Raw genomic sequence first — 19,470 nt, forward strand, 5'->3', positions numbered from 1 at the left:
CGCGAGTGCACTGCCAACACAAGTTCCAACAGAAAGTGCAAAAACGTTGAACCAATCTCATGCCATCAGTATCTCGGTGAGACTGTCTTCCTTATTCCGTGGGTTACGCCAGCCAATATCCACGGAATGGCTCTCACACATAACATCTGGGTCGAGCTGGCAGTGCGTTGACGTTAGGTGGAAGAGTCCTGCGTACACCTCAGACACACGGTTCGTTTTCTTCCAACCGCCTTTAAGGAACAGCAGGAAGAATAGGTATTCTTTCAACAATAGCTATAAATAAGTCTCGCTTTTGATAGTAGTTAATCAGCATGGAACCGATCCCTAACCTCCACCCACATGTCCGATATGGCAAAGATGCCCATCACGCTGAAAACCTTCTATGGACTGGTCAGGTTGATGAGATCAAAGTCAAAGCGGTGCAATAGCTGGGTATGTTAGTGAGCATCGACTGTGTTGATATCGGGTAGCTGATATCAAGGATGTGTAAAAGCAACAGCGTTCTTTGTAATTGTGGATGCAGCATGACCTACGAAGCGTTTCACGATCCATTGCTGTCACTGAGTGCCGAGTTAGTGTCGATCTTGTCATCCTGCGGTTGTCCCTATTTGTCGTACGATTAGTACGAGCCGTTGCGGCTTTGTTCGGAAAGCTAACTTGCTGAACCCAGTGCTGCCGTGGGAGAATGCCGGTAGGGGTAGAGCCTTCAGGCGTGTGTTGAGACAAGTTAAGCATACTTAGGCAGATAGATTAAGGGCTAAATTAGCAAACCACTCTTTATTCTATCATGAATAAAGCATGAGCAGGTTGTTGTATGAATTATGAGGGATTTACTGAGTATCAAACATAGACGGTACAAGCAGGGTACCCTCGAAGCGTGGCATAGGATCTTGGGAGGTGAACTGCATGGGGGGGTTTAACAAGTTTACGCAGGTATGCGAGCGCTAGCCAAGAGTAGGCGGTTGGCAACTTTGATAAAAGACACTTGATGATATGCTGTATTAGGTGGTCTCCCCGCACTGACACTCTTTTCCAACCTACAATCCCAGCGTCTTCAACTCTTTAACCCCGCCCACAATACTCTCTTTCAAGGGCTTCCACTCTATTCCCAGTAGTTAGTTAGTGATAGAATTGTCAAATTCTCGGGTCCTCAGCTGGCAGGTCACCACCTTGGACATCTGGGCCAGGCAACCTATAGGTATATTCTGGGAAGTTGTTGCAGATAATACCCGCAATCTCCGCGTTGGAAAACCATCCAGTTGTGGCTAGGAGTCGCTGTCCACCAATATTGGCTTCTCAATAGCCAGAATATGGGCAGCAGCTGGTCCCGGACATCAACCTAAAGGCGCTGTGCCAGTATCGCCGTACTTCTCTTTCCATTCCCCACGAAAAGGCTGAAGGACTCCCTCGTTTGAAGTACTTATAGTGTCCAAGTTTGCGAGCTGGCGTACGATTGCGCCAAAGAGCAAAGCAGGGCAGACGGTCACTGGATCGAAGGAGGGCTTCTCCGCGGAGATAAAGTCCCAAGCTGCCCTTTCGGTGAGCGCTCCAGACACGCGATATGCTGTGGCCTTGGAGGTAGATTTTGTCCATAGTAACTGGGTTCCAGTGCCTTTCGGCGTAAATCATGGTAGGGTCGGAAACATGTATGTCTCGTCCCGGAACTCCTTCATTGGCGGGTGGTGAGCCTCAATGTTACCTCAGCCCATCCGCCAACTGTCGCACTGTCGGAGTGGGTTTTCGACTTGTTGCTATCTAGAGATCTAGGACCGTCTTCTCTAGGAGATTACGGACGACCGCCACGTCGGTCCGGAGTTCCTTCCGAACGCAACTTGGCTCGGCGCCTTCAGCTAGGCTCGGGCGGGCCTGCAACCAAACATGGAAAACCAGTTCGCCTTTGGCGAGCTCACCGCCGACAACCTGCTCTTCAGCCTCGGCAAGCATGCCTACCTACCCCGGGCGATATTTTGCGTCCTTCCTCATTAAGTCGACGCTTATGCACATCCTGGCCCACCTACGAGATCTAGATCGACGAGGCCAGGGCGGCCGCCGCAGGGCGGATGCAGAGGCCCCGCAATCCCGACTTTGCAGGATTGATTGTCTAGAACGCCTGGGATGCAATGTGACCATGTCCGCCCAACATGTTCCAGCCATTCACATGTTATGATTGTCTTCAGCATCAATACTGATTTGCGATATCTATACTTAATCATACGCTATGACACTACTCCAATGTGATAACCTATAGAGTCGCTTCATGCCCACGGAATACTCATTATTCAAGATTCCAAATCAGTGGGTGACACCCCTGGCTACGGTAGTGGGTCTCCCGCACTTAGTGTGGTACATAAAGTTACCTATTTCTAACTGCGTTATCCATAATCTTAAATCGTATCGGTCAAAGTCTCAGATGGGTTAACACAAACCTCGTGCTCGTCTAATGTTCCACCAACAGGGAGACCAGGACTCACGTCTCCTATCCTTTGCGAGCCTATGAGGTATTTTTTTTTTCTTTTCTTGTGGTGACCAGCCTCCAGGGCAAGGTCGTGCATGTGGCTGACAGGGGATGCCGTGCTACCACAAGGGCAGCAATGCACCTCAGGGCCTCATTTGCGAAATTATCTCAGACAGCGTGACTGAATGGGTCTCACTCAATATTATGCGCACAAAAGGTCCCATCATGCAAGCCGAGCTTCGGAGCTGGACTCTCCTTCGGGCGGGATATGTAGATTAGAGACAATCTGGAATCACAAGCAGTGTTGCATTGGACGTGAAGGACCAATCAGAGCCTGAACAACGCCAACGGAAATCTGACGATATGTTTTCAGCTGCAACAAGGGCTGAGTAAGACCGCCGGAGGTGCAAAGTGATTGGTGACTAGAGCCCCGAAAATTATCCCCCCAAGGCTCAAACCCATGGCGAGTTGATTAAGCGCTGTGAACATGGAGTCCGGGCTGTATCCAGTGGGGCTCACCTTTCGCAAGGATAAAAGGGCCAGCATTCCGTTGACCGTGGCAGGCCATATCGCTCCCATCCCCATCTCAACCACCTTCTCCTCTCCAGCCAGACACTCGTCCAGAGTTGGCATGGCGTGGTTAAAGACATTTGCCGCGATTGCGGCGGTCGCTTCTGGCCTCCCGGCCTCTTTTGTCTCTGCCAATCCCGTCTCTCTCGAGGCGAGGGACCTCCTCTCACCACTGAAGGTCGGCGCCACCGCTGAGCAGGAGAAATGGTCGCCTGCCCTCGATTACGACACGGACAGCTGTTACAACACAGTGGCCGTTTCCCCCAGCGGCCAGCTCAACGCAGGTCAGGACCCTGGGAAGGGTCAGGGCGAAATCCTCAGCAACTGTCGAAAGGAGGTCAGACTCACCAACACAAATGTCTACGTTCGTAGCAAATGCAACAACGGATGGTGTGCGCACATGTACGACTACTACTTTGAGTCGGACTTTGGAACAGGCGGTCATCGCCATGACTGGGAACACATTGTCGTCTGGGTCCAGAACGGACAGCTCAAGTTTGTCTCTGCCTCCGCGCATGGAGACTGGGATATTCGGTTCACCTACCAGGATCCCAAGCCACGCTTTGAGGGAAGTACTCATGCGAAGATTGTGTACCACAAAGACGGCGGTTTCACTCATGCATTCCGCTATGCCAACGGCAACGATGAGCCACCGGAGAACCACTGGAAGAGCTGGCGCTGGGGTATCGGTGCCGGCCTCATCAACTGGGACTGGATCCCCGAGAACTTGCGGAACGCCCTGAATGACAAGGACTGGGGTAAGGCTGAGATGGCAGTTCGGAACAAGAACAGGGATGCTTGGAACTTTGGGTGGTACTTGGACCAATCGAGGACCTTCTGCTGTTGCGAGGCTTGGTGTCCAGGTAGACTCAACCCCGAGTTCGATGCCTGGGCGTAGAAGTGTGCAGTATCACATGTGGTCCCCTCACAAAACCGCCAATCATTCGGGGTGGAACTGGACTTTCAAGGCGATGGTTCAAGAGTCCGAATTTGGAGCAGGAAGTCACAACATCTTTGAATAAATAGAGTGGAGAAATCGATGTGTTACTCTGAATCGTCGCTCTATTGCCAGAGGTAGTTGAAGCCTTGAAATGCCCTACAGGCCTATTTCCTTTTTTGATATCATTCGATCTTCTCGAGCCACATGCGCCTACCCTGGACTGACGCTGTCAAGGATTTCTGAACAGATCGGCGCTACCTCAAACGGCATCGTGAAGCAGTGCTTAGCAAAGTGTCATGATCCATTGTGCTGATCCTCCAAGTAAGCACCAGCGGCATGAATGAAACCTCGCGGGCGTCGGCAAGGTGTTCACGCTATTTTCTACCGGTCTTCAAGGACAGCTAGTGTGATATCGTGCTGAACAAGAGTATTTGATCCGCTTCTCTTCCTCATCCTCTGGGCTCGATCATCATCCGCACCTGTTACCAGCAGCCATGGCCTCGCTGAAGAAATACGACCCCGACGCCATCCTGACAGACCCAGATCTGGGATGGGTGTACCGCTCAATGCACGAAATGGCAAAAGAATTCGCTATCCTAGGCCAGATCGAAACTGCCAAAACACTGATATCACTCCTTCTGTCTCAATATTCCTCGGAGTGGCTGCTTCAATAAATCTGCCCCCTAAAGTTTGCCTTCGTGGAAGTGGACCAGTGGCTAGACGAAATTCCTGCAGAGGAAAGGACAGAAGAGGAGCTAGCTAAGGTCGACGAAGCGTTTAATATGGATGATGGAAATGACAGCGACGCCGAGGAGGATGACCCGTCGGAATTGGGAGTCCTCCTCATGATAGCCAAGGGATGCGATGCTAGCATAGGAGGCGCCTCTATGGAATGGAGCGAAGTACTCGCTGCCGCATTAGCACTCGCTGTTCGAGTGGCATTAAAGAATACGTCTTCGACTGAGGAGATTGAGGCAGACCCAAACGTTTAGAAAGCCCTTGGCCTTATCTCCTCGAGATTGCATACGAACCGGGCGATAGAGTATCTCACCTAACGTCGGGAAAACTGGTGGCTTCTCGCTACTGGGGCCTTGGCTCGTAAGATTCCTGTCGATATAGGGAAAATTGAAGCCCTCAGCAAAGAAGCTGTTGCGATGTTTACCGAACGAGTAAAGAATGGCCGTAAGCCGTATGTTACTGAAAAGATGTCGATGAAGGAGCTTCTGGAGGCTTTAGAATGCAACACAAAATTGAATGGCAGGGGTTAGTATCAGGAGATGGGAAACGAAGTTCCTGAGTCACTGTTCGTTCTACGGGGCCGCTAGGTGCAGGGTAGCCTCCTCGGACATTGGTGGAACTTTGAGACACGGAGCCAACAACCAAGATGTGAAGATTCTGTGACGAGCTGTGCAAAATAGTAGTTTCGTATTAATTTGTTTCACTTTAATTCAGGTTGACACTCCAGTGCATTTCGAACTACCTGGTCCTGTTTAATGGCCTTCGATCGCGTACAGCGAAGCGCGACACTTTCGCGTACTAAGTTTCACTACTAAGAGCTTAGGGTAAGCCAACTTAACCTTACCGGGCATGTACTAGAACTGTGCGAGATTAAAAAATATAGTGGAGGACACCTGAACTTGACTGAGTCCTCATTGCGTGGTGCGGCTGTGTTCCGACTCTACGATGGCGACAAATCTCTAACAAGCCGTAACAATGAGGACGAGCTTGGGCCCCAAACGCAGTGTTTACACGTCGAGAATCTGAAGTAGCGCTCAATGGACCTACAGTCCAGATATAAAGGCTTACAAATTGTACCTCGGAAGCTGCAAGACCCCTGTTGACATTCTTCAGGGTGCTGATCGACACTGCGGATGCGGCTCCTCAGCGGGTAACAAGTATCCGCGTGGGTGGAACACCACAATGACCTAACATCATTGTGTCCTAGAGCCCCTTGGAATAGGTAGGGCTACCTACCACTAGTGCATGATCCGACGCCTCGGATGCTTCATCCGCCACGGCTCCAGAGAATCCGATTGAAGCCTGATCGCGAGATAGGACTGGCGGGACTCTGCACGGATGCCGCTGCGGTGAATACGGCGTAGCCTCTCAGACTAACGACTAGCTAGATCCTTGGCTCTCTGGAAACAAAAGCAAAAAACCTAGCGATCTCCCAAGTGACATATCCAGCGCATAACTATGGGGTTCGCGGGGGTGGGGCTTTCTCTGTTTTGTCCTGCTGAGCACACCATGACAAAAACACGACTCGGATGTCGACCGAAACGTGAGCCTGAGGAAAGAAAAGCCCCTGAACCATGGATGGAGATGAACAAAAGAGTGCAGAGTGGATGATGGGGATCCATCACGCCACAGGTGAAGCGTGCTCTGCCAGGGCCAGCCATGGAGATTCTCTCATTCCACACAAGAGATGCCCCCCTGAGTTTTAGCTACTCGGCGGAACAGATCCGCCCGGCAAAGTCCTCGCTACGGTGGAAAAAGTCTGCCGAGATTCGCTGGCCATCTCTGAGCGACACTGCCGTGGCTTCTGATGAGGCTCTTATGTCAAAGGCTCTACCCAAGTTCGCGCTCGATGCTACATCCGGGTCGGCAACAACCGTGCTTCCAGGTGGCGTGTTTCCGACCTCCAATGACATGCCAGGAGGAGCCATTCCCATTGGCACGGCAGGGAATCTGTTGGTTAGACAGCATGGAGAAGAAACACTACTTACTCGCGGCCACGTTTTTCTTGAGGCCGTCAGCAGGGATTTAGCATGGAACGCTCTGACGACGAATGACTCGTGCCTTGCAGATAGCGGGTTAGCGCAATGTCGATCTCCCTCTCGCTGGGAATAGGGAGGCCCGGCGGCTTTTGGTAATTCCCGTTGGCTGGCAGGGGTTCATCCCATGCCGTCTCACATCCTGCCGTGCATCATTGCCGTGAAGACTTGGCCTCGGAACCACGATTGGCGTCTCAGCGACGGTGGACTCTTGCGGGGGCAGCCAAGATGGTCCATGTCGACGCGTGCCTGGATGAGCCCTGGAGGTGGCGACCGTAAGCATGCGTTGGTGTTGATGTTAAAGAGGCCGCTCCCATGCGTCCTGCGCGTGCTCTCTCGTCCCCGATTCTGCGATTTTCAGCATCACCGTTTCCCGCCATGGCTAGAGACATTACGTCGTTTGCCGCCGAGGCCTTTACCCTCCTCTCGGTGGGTATCATGGTCATTATCCTCCGCACATACGCCCGTATCCGACAAGTGGGCATCCGCAACTTCGAGGCCGACGATTACCTGATGCTGCTGGCGATTATACCCTACTCTATCGAGACGGCCCTCGCGTATACGGTCAGCGCAAAGTACCACGGATACACCAACAGTGCCATGACGGACGAGGAGCGAGCGTCTCTATCCCCCGACAGCGAGGAATACGCGTGGAGGTTAGTGTGGCCCTTGATTCGTGCGGGAGGGCCCGGTTAACACAAGCTTATTGTAGGGTTGGCGGATCCAAGATCCAGGTCGCCGGTTGGGCCATGTACGCGACTGTTCTATGGGTCATCAAGAGTGCGCTGTGCGCATTCTACTTTCGACTTACGGTAGGTTTACTTGTGTGTGGAATACGCTACAGCGCTAATGGCCTCAGTCTGGTCTTGCCAATTACAAAATCCGCATCCACATTGGCTTTGGCATGATCATCACGACCTATATCGTCATCATCTGTTGCATTTTGTTCAGCTGCCATCCGTTCCACCGCTTTTGGCAGATCAATCCTGACCCAGGAAGTATGTCACATTCTCTTTGTTCCGAGTTCCTTTACCAAGGCCATACATGCTGACCAACTTTAGACCTCTGCCAAGCTGCATCTTCAAAGCTTTACATCTTCATCATAGTCGTTCTCAACATCGTCACCGACACGTATCTCCTTCTCATTCCACTTCCCATGCTATGGGGTGCCCGCATTCCGACGGTTAAAAAGTATGGCCTTGTGGTACTCTTCTCTGGTGGCATCTTTGTCATGGTCGCTGGTCTGTTACGATGCATTCTTATTCTCAAGGTATGTCCCGGTAATCTTCGGCACTGCTACCAAAGCTGACTCTTCCAGAACCCCCGCACTGGACCTCAAGAAGGATCCTCGTGGGCTGTCCGAGAGTCATTCGTCGCTGTCGTCACGTCCAACCTGCCAAGCACATGGGGATGGATGCGACAGAAACTCAAGCCCCTATTCGGTTCTCTCCTATCATCAAACAACACGAGCACTAAGTATAAGGGAGGACCTGAGCCTGGAAGCATCATGCTTGGAGATCAAGGTGGATCGGGCTGGAGAAGCCATAACGGACGGTCACTCAAGTCTGGTACCAGGAACCAGAGTGTCCATGATCGCAACATCTTCATACATGCTGGGGAAGCCAGCTCGGATGAGATTATTCCTTCGCGGCATGACGGCATCACCAAAGAGGTCGAGTTTACCGTTTCAGCGAGCACGGCGAGATGATGGATTCCATTAACTGATCGCCGAATGAGTACCTTTAGTTTGGAGATATCTACATAATGAGTTAATGTCTAATACTGGCAAAATGGCCACGAAACTGATGCCCTCCATGCTTCACGTTAGTGAGGTTAAGTAAATAATATGGGCTCTTTACCTAGTAGGCAGGGAAAGAACGAGAGAGGATGATGAGCACATGGCTTCGTTCCGGGTTTCACTTTCTCGAAATCAGATCTCCGGTGCTGTCTCAGGGCTTCCGTGTCCCCACGGTTCTGAAACGGAGCTTAACAGTTGACATGAGAAACTCCTCTCGTTCAGATGAGAAGTGTCTGCTTTTGCCGCCCTAACTGCACTGCCGTCATCGGAAAAGATATGTTCTGCATAGAAAACAAGGCTATTGAGCCCAGCATGATCTGGGATACCAAAGCGGCGGTGTAAAGCGACTTGAAACAATACGAAGAGAGCAGAGATGAATCTCCTCGAGATACTTACCGCATATCCCACAGCTTATACTGCACTATTTTTACCCTCTATATGCGTCAATATCACACTGATTGTAATTCCTGGCTCAATATCTTGGATGTTCGACTCGGTCTAACAAAGCCTCTTACCCTGAGGCCCAACGAGACCAACTTGGCAGCCTCGGCGACTCTGATTTCATCCTCCGACGATGGATAGTAACCACAGTGCTACTCTGCATGCTTTAACGGCAGCGATTGATGTGGATACCAAGGTGACCAAGAGAGGCCGAAGCAAGGATAACTTCGAGAACAGTCTTGAGGTTCATAAATGTTGTGATGCAGAAGCCTGCATACAGGTGTGCATACGTCGCAAAGGCGTAGAATACGACTTTAAGATACTGATGAGCCCTGCCGTTTCCAATGGGAGACTGAGCCCAACGATTGGCTGGACGTTGGACGGCCGTTTCCTCTGAAGGCTGATTAGGGTCAAGATAAATCATGTCTCTACCTCATGCTGCAATCAACGAAGGAAACGGTTGCTACAGGCGTCCAAGTACTAAGAAACCCGTTGTGGTCATGCTGAGGTTCTAGCAGCTGGCTCGCTATTTTTCGTTGTGAAGTTGATGTCGGTCGGCGTCCTGGTAATAGTGCAGCTTACCATCCGCGAATATGGAGGCGAAACAGAACCCCCAATGACACGTTTGACCTGAGGTTCAAAACAGGATCGTGAACGGTTACACAGGACATCGTGGTTAAACCTTGCAGTGGAAAGCAAACTGGCTGCTCCATGGCCATTCTTGGACATGAGCTTCCATCATGGCCGAAGCTGAAAAATGTGCACGTATGCAATGGATTCTACCGGTTACGACTGTGGGTGTAAAAGGGCACGAGAGACAGGGGGCGTTTCCATTTTGTTTCTTTGACTGCTGGGGTCTTCTGGCTCAGTTATCCCTCAAGGGCCGGGATTCAACTATAATAAAGAACACATTACTATAGGAATAACATTGAGAAAATGAATGAGCGCAGAATTTATGTACGTCTATTAAATAAAATATGTCTATGAAGTCTCCCTATTACACCCGGAATACTGTCGGGTTCACAGCCGGGTGTGTCTCCTCAGGTGTCTCGAGACTCCACGCATACTGTCCCGCGACACAAGTCTCATCGCACTCAAAGCAATCAAGGTTGAACCACAGGTACCACTGAGGTGACCTGACGCCCCATTCAAGGTCGTCCATGGTCTTCTGGTCAACGGCAATGACACACTCAATATCCGGATACCAGCCAAAGGCCCGGCAGTCTGGGTTGGCCTTGCAGATGGCGGCGCACGTGAGGGCGTCGACCGCGTCCTTTTGCTCGGGGAAGCGGTCCATGGACGCCTTGTAGTAGTTGGTTGGGTTGACCCAGTCGACCTTGCCCTCGCAGTTACCTGTGTGGCCGGTGCGCTGGCAGAGCTTGATGGGCTCATCGAGCGTGGGGCAGGTTGTCTCTGCGGGCTCAGCTGTAGTGGTGGTGTACGCTGGTTCTTCTGTAATTGTTGGGTATGCCGTTGTGTATGCTTCAGAGGGCAGAGCTGTGGAGGGCTGAGATCCCCAGGTCCAGTCCCAAGAGGTAACGCAGTCCTTGCACACCCAGCAGTCTCGGTCATACCAGCGCCACTCAGCTCCTGAAGGGACAACTTCGAGTTCATCCACACTTCTCTTATTAAGAGACAGAACACAGTTCATGTTCATGCTCCACTCGAAACCCCAGGCGCCACAGTCGGGGTTCGTGTGGCAAAGGATAGCGCAGTGAACCGGCTCCGAGACTTGAGGGACCCAGTCATAGGGCAGCTTGGTGTACTGCGCGGGGTTGACAATCTTGAGAGAGCCGCCACAGGGACCTTGTTCCTTCTCAAAGGGTCTGTAGCAGATACCCTGGCCCCAGTCCCACTCACAGGCTTGCTCCTCAACGGGAGGCTCTGGGGTCGGGGTGAGCCAGATCCAGGTCTCCTCTTCGCCGCCAGGGAGGGAAGCTTGAGTTGTGGTTGTGACAAATGTGGTAGTTGTGGGATCATCGTGGCAGGCACAGGTCATGCAAGACAAGTCGTGCCAGTAGTAGATGCCCTCCTCGGGGTTATCCACGTTAGGATCGGCAGCCATGATAAAGTCGGCGTCCTGGACCTCGTGGGTCGAGAAGCGGCACGAGCGATCATCCATCCAAGCGGCAGACTTGCAGCGGGGGTCAAGGGAACACCAAGCGACACACCACATCTGAGTCCAAGCAATAGGATAGTCATCCGGCGGCGAAACAGCCCAACCAGCAGCGTCATCAGCCGGCCAAGTGCCTCGGTAGGCGCAGAAGGCATGGCCGATCTCCTGGTTGGTCCACTTGCAACCATCCTTGAGAGCCTTAGGGCAGGTGGAAGCAGGGGGGAGCTTGAAAGTGTCTGTAGGCTCCGAAGTAGGCTGAGCCTGGGTGGTAGTCTCGAGCTCGGCTTGCGTAGTGGTCTCAGGTTCGATCTGGGTGGTTTCGGGCTCGAGGGTGATAGCCGTGCTAGCAACCTCCGGCACAGATGTTACCTCATCCTCCTCGTTGCAGGGGCAGTTGAAGCATGAAAGATCATGCCAGTAGAAGACACCTGGGGTATCAACATTAGGGTTAGGCCCGTGAACGAAGCTCGCGTCCTGCACCTCAAACTTCGAGAACCGACAGGTTCGAGTGTCGGGCATGTAAGCGACAGACTTGCAGCCGGGAGTGAGGGAGCACCAGCCCAGACACCACAGCTGGCTCCACGGTTGGGGCCAGTTGTCAGGACGTTCGGTGACCTCCCAGCCCTGACCGTCAGGACCGGGCCAGGAACCTCGGCTGGCGCAGTTGACCATGTCTTCGCCGCTCCAAGGACGCTTCCACCAGCAGCCGCCGTTGAGGGCCTTGGAGCAGAAGGTGGGAGGGGCAGAGGATGTAGTGTCTGGCAGAACTGAGGATGACTGGGTGCCGGGCTCGGTCCAGGCAGTAGTGAATTGAGACTCTGGCTCGGAGGTTTGTTGTTGCTCGGGGGTAGTAGTGTACCATGTCGAAGCTTCCTCGACACCGCTAGTGTACCAGGTTGAGTGTTCCTCGACACCGCTGGTATACCATGTAGAATGCTCTTGCTCTCCGGAACCAGTTGTGTACCACGTAGAGGTCTCTTCAGGGGCGCTCGTGGCCCGAGTCGAAGCCTCTTCGAAGTCACTGGTGAACCATGAAGTTTCCTGTTCTGCAGGTCCACTTGTGAACAACGAGGTCTCTTGCTCTCCAGGACGAGTAGTGAACCATGTAGGCGTCGCAGTCTCCTCCTCACCACTCGTGAACCACGTCGAAGTGCCCTGCTCTTCACTGGCAGGAAAGCTAGTGCTCTCACCAGGAACGGCACTGGTAGGCCCCACTGCAGGGGGCGTGAGAGGAGGGTTCTCTCCGGTGCCGGAGTTGCCAAAGTCAATGACAAAGTCGTTGATGGTCTCGGGTGTAACGAGGTTCGAAATAAAGACAGAGTCGACGAGGATGGTGGCGCCTCCGCCCAAGAGACAGTTCATTCCGATGCGCAGAGGCGCGTTGACTTGGGCGGGCTGAACAGACTTGAGGACTTCGTTCCATGAGATAGCAGTGCCTTGGCTGAAGACCCAGCTCTGGTGGAAGACGGTGCCGCCGAGGTAGGCTGTCAGCTCGCAGAGGTTGATGGCCTGAGGCGATGTGACGACGAGGTAGTAGAAGCGAATGGTATAAGGTGTCGTAAGGTCGAGATTGGCGATCGTCTGCGAGATACTGACAGAGATGCCCATGTCTCGCTTTCCGGAGCCAGTGTTGGAGGCGCTCATGGCGGCGGCGCCTCGTTCGTTGCTGCCGGGTTCTGGACGACCCTGGCCTCCAACGATCTTTCCATCTCCCTCGACATCCCAGTCGGGAAAAGCCTCGGGGTCCTCGGGGTCGATCTCACCCATGTTACCGTTGCTGGCGAGGTTGCGAACCTTGGGAAGGGCGCCGGTCTGAGTAGGCTCAGAACCGGTGGCTGTGCTGGTGGAAGCTAGAGTAGATGCCAGCGTAGAAGTAGGGTTTTTAGGTCTGCAGACACTCGCTGCGGCTAGATTGACGGTGCCCGAGAGGGCGAGAGCCGCCAATGCCACGAGAGATCGCATCGTGGATGAAGGTCAGAAGCGAATTTCCTAAGAGAAACGTCCAACGATGGGGGTCCTCAGAGATGGGGCATGCCCTCATTTTAAGGGACATGCCAAGCGAGAGAGCGGATCTACGGCCGAGTCTGATGGAGATAGACTCACGATGGTCTCTAGCCAGAACGTTGTGGCCCCAGCAAGAATATCGATAGCTTCACGAGGCACCTCGAGAAGGGAGGTTCAGCTGGCCGTACCCCAGTCGCCGACGCCTTAATTACGGGCCCTAATCAATCTAGACTTGAAAATGTACGGGAACGGCTCCATGTGAACCCCAAATTCCCTCTCTAGACAGGGGACAACAGTCCAAATGCAGGCCTCGTCCGATGCAGGCACACATCAAATGTCCAGACTCGCCTAGATTTAGCATGAGCTCCCTCTGAAAGGCTGTCTGAACCCCTGTGGAAATTTTCTATTCCCGTGGGCTGTGGACCCTGGAGGCGTTCGGGAACGTTGTGGCCCTCGATAGTCTGTTGCGCTATCGCGCCAAGAATCAATAGACCAGCGCAATCTGGTAAGCGACGGCCCGCTCAGCTGAGGGGGCTTTACGGGCTACTCCGTCTCGGAAGATTTAAACGATATTTAGGGTCTGCCTAAGGTGCCTTCTGGCGCTTCTGTCCATGATAGTCCCGTTTCTCCTCCAGCCACGCCGAAGCCCGCAACACGAGCTTAATTCTCCTTTAACGGCTCTGTTTGACCCGGAAATACCGTCTTGCTAAAGTCGGTTCGTTGAGTAAAGTACAAAAACGAACGTGCCTCCGTGTAGTCGTCGTCGAAGCCGAAACGTCCCCACATGTACTCAGCATCGGGGATATACATCCAGACGCCATTCTCAGAGGGCTTCCTCTTTCTGGACTTTTGTCGCGCCCACTCCTGAACAAGGGCATTTCCGTGTGCATAGTCGACAAGGCCAACGGTGTTGCTGGCGGCGAGCTCATCCTCCTCGTCTTCCACCTCTTCCACCACATTGCCTCCAACGTAGTAACCCCAGTCATATCGATTGACGAGAAAAACCTTTTTAGCTCTTGTCGCATAATTGTTGAATGTGTTTTCGGTCTCTTCGTAAGGAGAACCAGCCACGCGCAGGATCTTGGTGAGTTCTGGCAGAGGATCAACCTCTTGATGGGCCGCGAACCATCCGTCCACGCGCGGGCTATCTATGTCGCGAAGTTTGTAGACGTTCCAGGTTCCAGGCTTGGCTGGGACGTTGTGCTCAAATTGGTGAGCTATGACCGTGCCTCTTGGACGAGGACTAGGCGTTGGTGGTGGTTGAATGGGGGCTTGGGCACCTCCGAGCATGTTGCTCAAGGTGCCGAAACAAAGGGCGCCAGAAGTGACGGTGAAGGAAGAGTCGATATGATTCGAGTCTGTCATTTTTGAAGATCAAGAGTGATTAGTTGTAATTGATGTGTCAAATTACAAGAGAGTGCTAAAAGTGTCGTCTTATAGTCGCTGTCGGCCATCAACTGCATGATGCGCTAGGCTGGATCTAAGCGTGCACATCCAGGCAACCACCGCTCTAGTCAGCATTAAGGATGTGTCCAAGTCTATGTTTTGTATCATATCGCAGGCAGCACTTTCACGCCACGGCACCTTTGGCCGTGCATTTGCCCACTTGGGCTGTTTTCTGCCTGCAGCTGAACGCTTGATCCCGACCACTTGACGCAACCCTCGCAGCAGAGAGATCTACAGCACCTTCTCAAACTTCACGTCTTTTCATGAGAAATTCATTTCGTTTTCTTAGAGAAGGGAATACTATTTTCTAATCTCGTGTTTGCTTGTATGTCGCAACTAAAGCATTGCAACTGCCACAAGTCCAATAGCAGCGACAAAGATGCCAGGTACCTTGGAAACAGCCCCAGCAGTCACTGGAGCAACACCAGTGGGAACCGCACCAGAGGGAGAGACATCAGTAGCAGGAACACCAGTGGGCTCATTCTGAGCGTGGCAAGTTGTACAACCATCAGGATTGAAGCTGCTGGAGGTGGTGCTCGCAGGGTGAATGCCTGTGAAGGTGTGGTTGGGGGGATGGCTAACAGGCCCATGGATGGGAGTGGGATAGGGGTTCTCCTTGACGGGCTTAACGGTGATTACTTGAGCCTCGGTCTTGTAAGCATCCTTGGGGCAGCCAGTCTGGCATCTGCACATGGTAGGCATGTGGATCGTGTAGGTTGCTGTTGACTGAGGGACCTTGGCAGTAACGGGACGTGTTACCTTGCCGCCGCAGGCACCATTTCCGGGGCAGTTGATGACATGGTAGGATGTGACGAGCTCCGTCGTGACTGATCCAACTGGGCAGTTGGTCACAGTAGGGGGGCACGAAGTAATTGTGTGCACCTCGCTGTATGTGACTGTCGAGGTCACACCCGCATGTCCCGTGGGATAAGTCACCGTCAGGTATGAGTTGGGAGTGGTGAGAGCCATGGATGTGTTGCGGTATTGCGTCGAAGAAAGAGTAGAGGGGACCGCCGTTGAGTTGGTTGGAGCCGACGTGGTCGGGACAGTCGTAGTGTTGCCATCAGAGGGGTTGCACTCGCCGGTGAGTGCGGGCACAGCATTGGGACCTTTTCCAATAGCAACAAGCTTAGATCCGCAGTCTTCGTTGTTGGCAAGCCAAATGTTGCGGTTATCCCAGTCGTAAACCACGTAGGCGGCACGCAGGAACGTGTCTCCTAGGACGGGGAAGTCTGGTGACATGTCAGCCATGATGCCGGGCTCAAGGTTTGTTTACAAGACCTACTATCATCTTGGAAGACTCCAAGCCTACAAGCACCATCCGGGCGCTTCCAGATAAAGTCTGCGTACGGAACCTTGATGACAGTTTCTCCAAAGAGAAAGTCGACGGTGCCGGCCATGTCCATCACCGAGCAGTCCACCGAGTACAGAGGAGACTCGGGGATGGTCTTGGCTGTAGGGAAAGAGTCGACAATGGCCTGGACAATAGGACCAGGGAGGGTGCTCAAGGTGTAACCGCTATCAAGCATAACGGCCTGTCGGATGGGCTTGGAGAAGATGGGGATCTTCTTGCCGTTCTGGACAAGGGTGAGGCCGTCAAGATAAACCCAGTAGCTATGAACATTAGACATGGTAGCAAAATGATAAGGAAGGGACACCAACCGAGTATAACCGTCAGGAGAGTCGTCGCCAGGAATGATGGGACGCTTCTCAAGTTGACCAGAGAACTTGCGAGTATCAATACCTCCAAAGATGACGGAGCCTAGGGAAGGTTAGCATTTGGTTTTCTACCTACCATCTATAAACATACCTCTATCACTACCAATACTTCGGATATCAAGACTAAAAGCTCGGCTGTTGATGAAGCCTTGAGTGGCCAAGTTGTCAAGGACCAAAGGATAGTCGCCTTCCCAACCACTCAGCCATGGACTGGCACCCATGACACCAACATTGGTGACAAAACTGTTGTCTGCGACTCCAAAGATTTGTTGCGAGATTCTCGCAGCTAAAGAGAAGGGACATCAGCGATGGCCGTATCAGATCAGAAGCGAAAAACACCTACCGCCGACTGCAATGTAATCAGTGCTACGGTTGAACCTGACCATTCCAGTACCGTAAATGATAGTCCCCTGCGTCCCAAGATCCGTAAAAGTACTGCTCTCATTAAAATGCCCAAACGACTCGCAAAACTCCGGGTTGTCAGCCTGACTGCAATCGGGATTCACCCAAAGCTCCGGAGATCCAGTATCGAAATTAACCGTAACAGTCTGGCCTGGTGTTCCAATCGTCAAGTCGATGCTGTAAAAATTGCCATTCAGCTGGGCTTCCAGCGCAACCTCCTCCTGTCGCTTCGTGACGCCCTTGACGATGGGAGCACCGCTGGACACGCGGAGCGGAAATCGGAGGAGCCCGTCTCCCTGCACTGGTACGTGCTGGGCGGCCTGCGCGGCAGCGACCAAGCCTGCAAAAAGAGCGAAAAACATGGTGAAAATGAACAAAAGAGTGGCTGGCGCAAAATGAGCCAAAAATTGAACGAGTGGCAGATGGCGAGAAACACACCCGGGAGGTTTGAAAACGCCAGAAACAAGGGCAGAAAAGTAAGAAACTGGAATACGAAGGGATGGAAATTGTTATGGATTATTCATCGGGGAGCATGTACGATGATAACATGTTAATCTCCACCCTCCTCGTATAGGTCGCCTTAGCTCTGCTTGGACCAACGATGCCTTTTCGTTATTGTTTCTTGCTTTCTCTCTTCCAAGTGGCATTGAAGCATATGGAGACAATGCCATATTCAAGAGCATGTCTATTTAAACGCATATCCATACAGTCATTAAAGTGTCCAGCCTCTGGTTCAAGCGTGTCGCATAAAAAGGGTGAAATCCACCCCCTGCAAATTTGAGATGGATCCGGTGCCTGAACCAAGCTTGACGAGGCACTAACGGCGGAGTCGAATACGGCTTGCAAGCCAATCGAATAGCGTTTTCACTCTTAGGTTCATGCTAAGTGGACGGACGGACGGCGGACAAGACATTCCGGCTCATCTGTGGATCATTCTTGAGCTTCAAGATGATGGCATAACCTATACTTACAAAACGCAAAGCTCTTTCAGGTTGAATTAAATAGAAGCAACGTAGTTTAAGTAAATGATAAATAATAGTAATTAATTATCCCACTTGGCTCAATTTCACACAAAAAGTTTGTAGGACAATTACAACTGTAACATCACAAATACCCGGAGGTTGAGGGAGAGACAACAAATTGCAGCAAGAACTGCGTCACAATGAAAAAGCAGAGCCTTGTTTTCGACACGATAGTCGAATCAATATCAATCACACATAACAGGATAGTGAAGATAATAATGACAGCTAAAGACAGGAATTATCTTGCTTCGCGTCTACTTGAGCGGAGATGCCCAAAGTCCCAACCCGATAGCTCCCCATATAACAGCACCAACAGTGAAAGTGATGGTCCTGGCCGAATCAGATTAGTATAGCTCTATTGTCCCTTTGGTGCACTTACTCGGCATATCTCTTTGCCTTCCAAACAAGGTAGATATCAGCTCCGCAGATCACCAGAGTGCTGAGAATCAACGTGCCCATCTCTTCATTCCTGCCCGCCCTGCCTAACACAAACAATGCTGTAGCGATAGAAAAGTCTCGAGAACCAAGGATGAGTGCCATAGCCCGGTTTGTTTCCTTGCTGCTGTCTTTTGCTGAAGGTATGACTCCAAACAACTCAGCCGATCGAGCTGGTTGGAAGAAGCCGACAAGGCCCAGCGTGGCCCATCCTGCGGCGACTCCAAGTCCAAGAGTGTTCCAGGTCGACGGAGAGAGGGAGGCCATTTTGTGATGCGTAACTAGGGGTGGCTGGGGATATAATTGTGGTAGGGAAAGCAGACATCGTTCGGGTTGGGGGGAGATATTTTAGCTTGGATGTCGGAGCAAGGATGACCCGACTCTTGCTCAATCACAGCGTCTTTCAAGTCTGAATGTCTCGAATGTTCCGTAGTGTAATTATGAAAGTTAGTAGCAACATTTGGTGAACAACGTTTGTTTGAAAAGATTGCGAGGTTTAATTTAGTCTGGTCTACCTCTATTACAAGAACCCCATATACCGATGTACCATTAATGAACGTCTTAGACAACCACCACTGTCTCATATGTACCATGTTCTATCACCATTCTGACTCCATCGACATTTAGTTGGGAAGGTTGGCAGGAGCATAAGACTGGTCAGGCTTCACGACCTTGCCGCTGGCGAGCTGCTTATCGGTGTAGCCAGGCCAGATGATTTGCTTGTTGCTGCTGATAACCGACAAGACGGTGAATCCATTGCCAGGACCGAACTGGCCGCTCCAGCCAGAAGTGATAGTGAAGGTGCCGCACTTGGCCGGGCCGCCGCTGGTCTGCGAAGCAGGATGTCCCTTGACAACGTACTTGCAAGTCGTCGGGGTTCCCTTGCCGGTGTTGATCTTGAAGTTCCAGGTGCAGGTCGTGTCACCCTTGTCGCAGGTGCGCTGCATGTTTTGGATGGTCCACTGGGGAGTAGCGGCCATCATGGAGACGGCACCGGGGTCGGCGGAGGGAGCGGCGGCGACATTGGTGGCCGAGAGAAGGGCGGCGACGAAGGCGAGAGAGAACTTCATTTTGATGGTTGGATAGGTGTTTTGTAAAGTGTTGAAGAGATGCGAATGCAAGATTGGTCGAAAGAATGCAGTGTGTAGAATTGACTTGTTGCGAGGATGGCAAGTGTTGGTTTGAAGCTTGAGCTGTGAAGTGATGGTTGAACCTGTTGATGAGAAAATATTTGAGCGTTGGACGACTGCCCTTATATAGCTGTTTCCGGCATGAGATCTATGGAATGTATCCCCAGTATGATGCTATACGATCAACCTGATCTGTTGATCTTCAATTCTCGTCAACG

At 52.1% G+C, this 19,470-nt stretch overlaps 8 protein-coding genes across 8 annotated transcripts; 3 read left to right on the forward strand and 5 right to left on the reverse strand.

Moving 5' to 3' along the window:
* Positions 1-3,086: 3,086 nt before the first annotated feature.
* NCS54_01351400 (Hypothetical protein) lies at positions 3,087-3,923 on the forward strand (the record flags this gene model as incomplete). Its single annotated transcript, XM_053158703.1, has 1 exon — positions 3,087-3,923. One exon carries the CDS (start codon positions 3,087-3,089, stop codon positions 3,921-3,923), a length of 837 nt encoding a protein of 278 aa, XP_053014678.1.
* A 536-nt stretch (positions 3,924-4,459) lies between these two features.
* Positions 4,460-4,957, forward strand: NCS54_01351500 (SMI1-KNR4 domain-containing protein; the record flags this gene model as incomplete). Its single annotated transcript, XM_053158704.1, has 2 exons — positions 4,460-4,519; positions 4,655-4,957. The coding sequence occupies 2 exons, from the start codon at positions 4,460-4,462 to the stop codon at positions 4,955-4,957; spliced, it is 363 nt and encodes a 120-aa protein (XP_053014679.1).
* A 2,160-nt stretch (positions 4,958-7,117) lies between these two features.
* Positions 7,118-8,447, forward strand: NCS54_01351600 (Hypothetical protein; the record flags this gene model as incomplete). The annotated part of the gene is made up of 5 exons (XM_053158705.1): positions 7,118-7,395; positions 7,452-7,551; positions 7,599-7,737; positions 7,801-8,009; positions 8,058-8,447. The coding sequence occupies 5 exons, from the start codon at positions 7,118-7,120 to the stop codon at positions 8,445-8,447; spliced, it is 1,116 nt and encodes a 371-aa protein (XP_053014680.1).
* A 1,528-nt stretch (positions 8,448-9,975) lies between these two features.
* On the reverse strand, positions 9,976-13,056 carry NCS54_01351700 (Hypothetical protein; the record flags this gene model as incomplete). Its single annotated transcript, XM_053158706.1, has 1 exon — positions 9,976-13,056. The coding sequence occupies one exon, from the start codon at positions 13,054-13,056 to the stop codon at positions 9,976-9,978; it is 3,081 nt and encodes a 1,026-aa protein (XP_053014681.1).
* Positions 13,057-13,758: 702 nt separating this feature from the next.
* On the reverse strand, positions 13,759-14,463 carry NCS54_01351800 (Hypothetical protein; the record flags this gene model as incomplete). Its single annotated transcript, XM_053158707.1, has 1 exon — positions 13,759-14,463. One exon carries the CDS (start codon positions 14,461-14,463, stop codon positions 13,759-13,761), a length of 705 nt encoding a protein of 234 aa, XP_053014682.1.
* A 417-nt stretch (positions 14,464-14,880) lies between these two features.
* On the reverse strand, positions 14,881-17,027 carry NCS54_01351900 (Peptidase A1 domain-containing protein; the record flags this gene model as incomplete). The annotated part of the gene is made up of 5 exons (XM_053158708.1): positions 14,881-15,776; positions 15,830-16,158; positions 16,207-16,306; positions 16,355-16,549; positions 16,607-17,027. The coding sequence occupies 5 exons, from the start codon at positions 17,025-17,027 to the stop codon at positions 14,881-14,883; spliced, it is 1,941 nt and encodes a 646-aa protein (XP_053014683.1).
* A 914-nt stretch (positions 17,028-17,941) lies between these two features.
* On the reverse strand, positions 17,942-18,389 carry NCS54_01352000 (Hypothetical protein; the record flags this gene model as incomplete). Its single annotated transcript, XM_053158709.1, has 2 exons — positions 17,942-18,017; positions 18,067-18,389. The coding sequence occupies 2 exons, from the start codon at positions 18,387-18,389 to the stop codon at positions 17,942-17,944; spliced, it is 399 nt and encodes a 132-aa protein (XP_053014684.1).
* Positions 18,390-18,745: 356 nt separating this feature from the next.
* Positions 18,746-19,366, reverse strand: NCS54_01352100 (Hypothetical protein; the record flags this gene model as incomplete). The annotated part of the gene is made up of 1 exon (XM_053158710.1): positions 18,746-19,366. Exon 1 carries the CDS (start codon positions 19,190-19,192, stop codon positions 18,746-18,748), a length of 447 nt encoding a protein of 148 aa, XP_053014685.1. The 5' UTR covers positions 19,193-19,366.
* Positions 19,367-19,470: the final 104 nt, after the last annotated feature.

This window comes from Fusarium falciforme, chromosome 11 (genome assembly GCF_026873545.1).
Source record: "Fusarium falciforme chromosome 11, complete sequence".
NCBI classification, from domain to species: Eukaryota; Fungi; Ascomycota; class Sordariomycetes; order Hypocreales; family Nectriaceae; genus Fusarium; species Fusarium falciforme.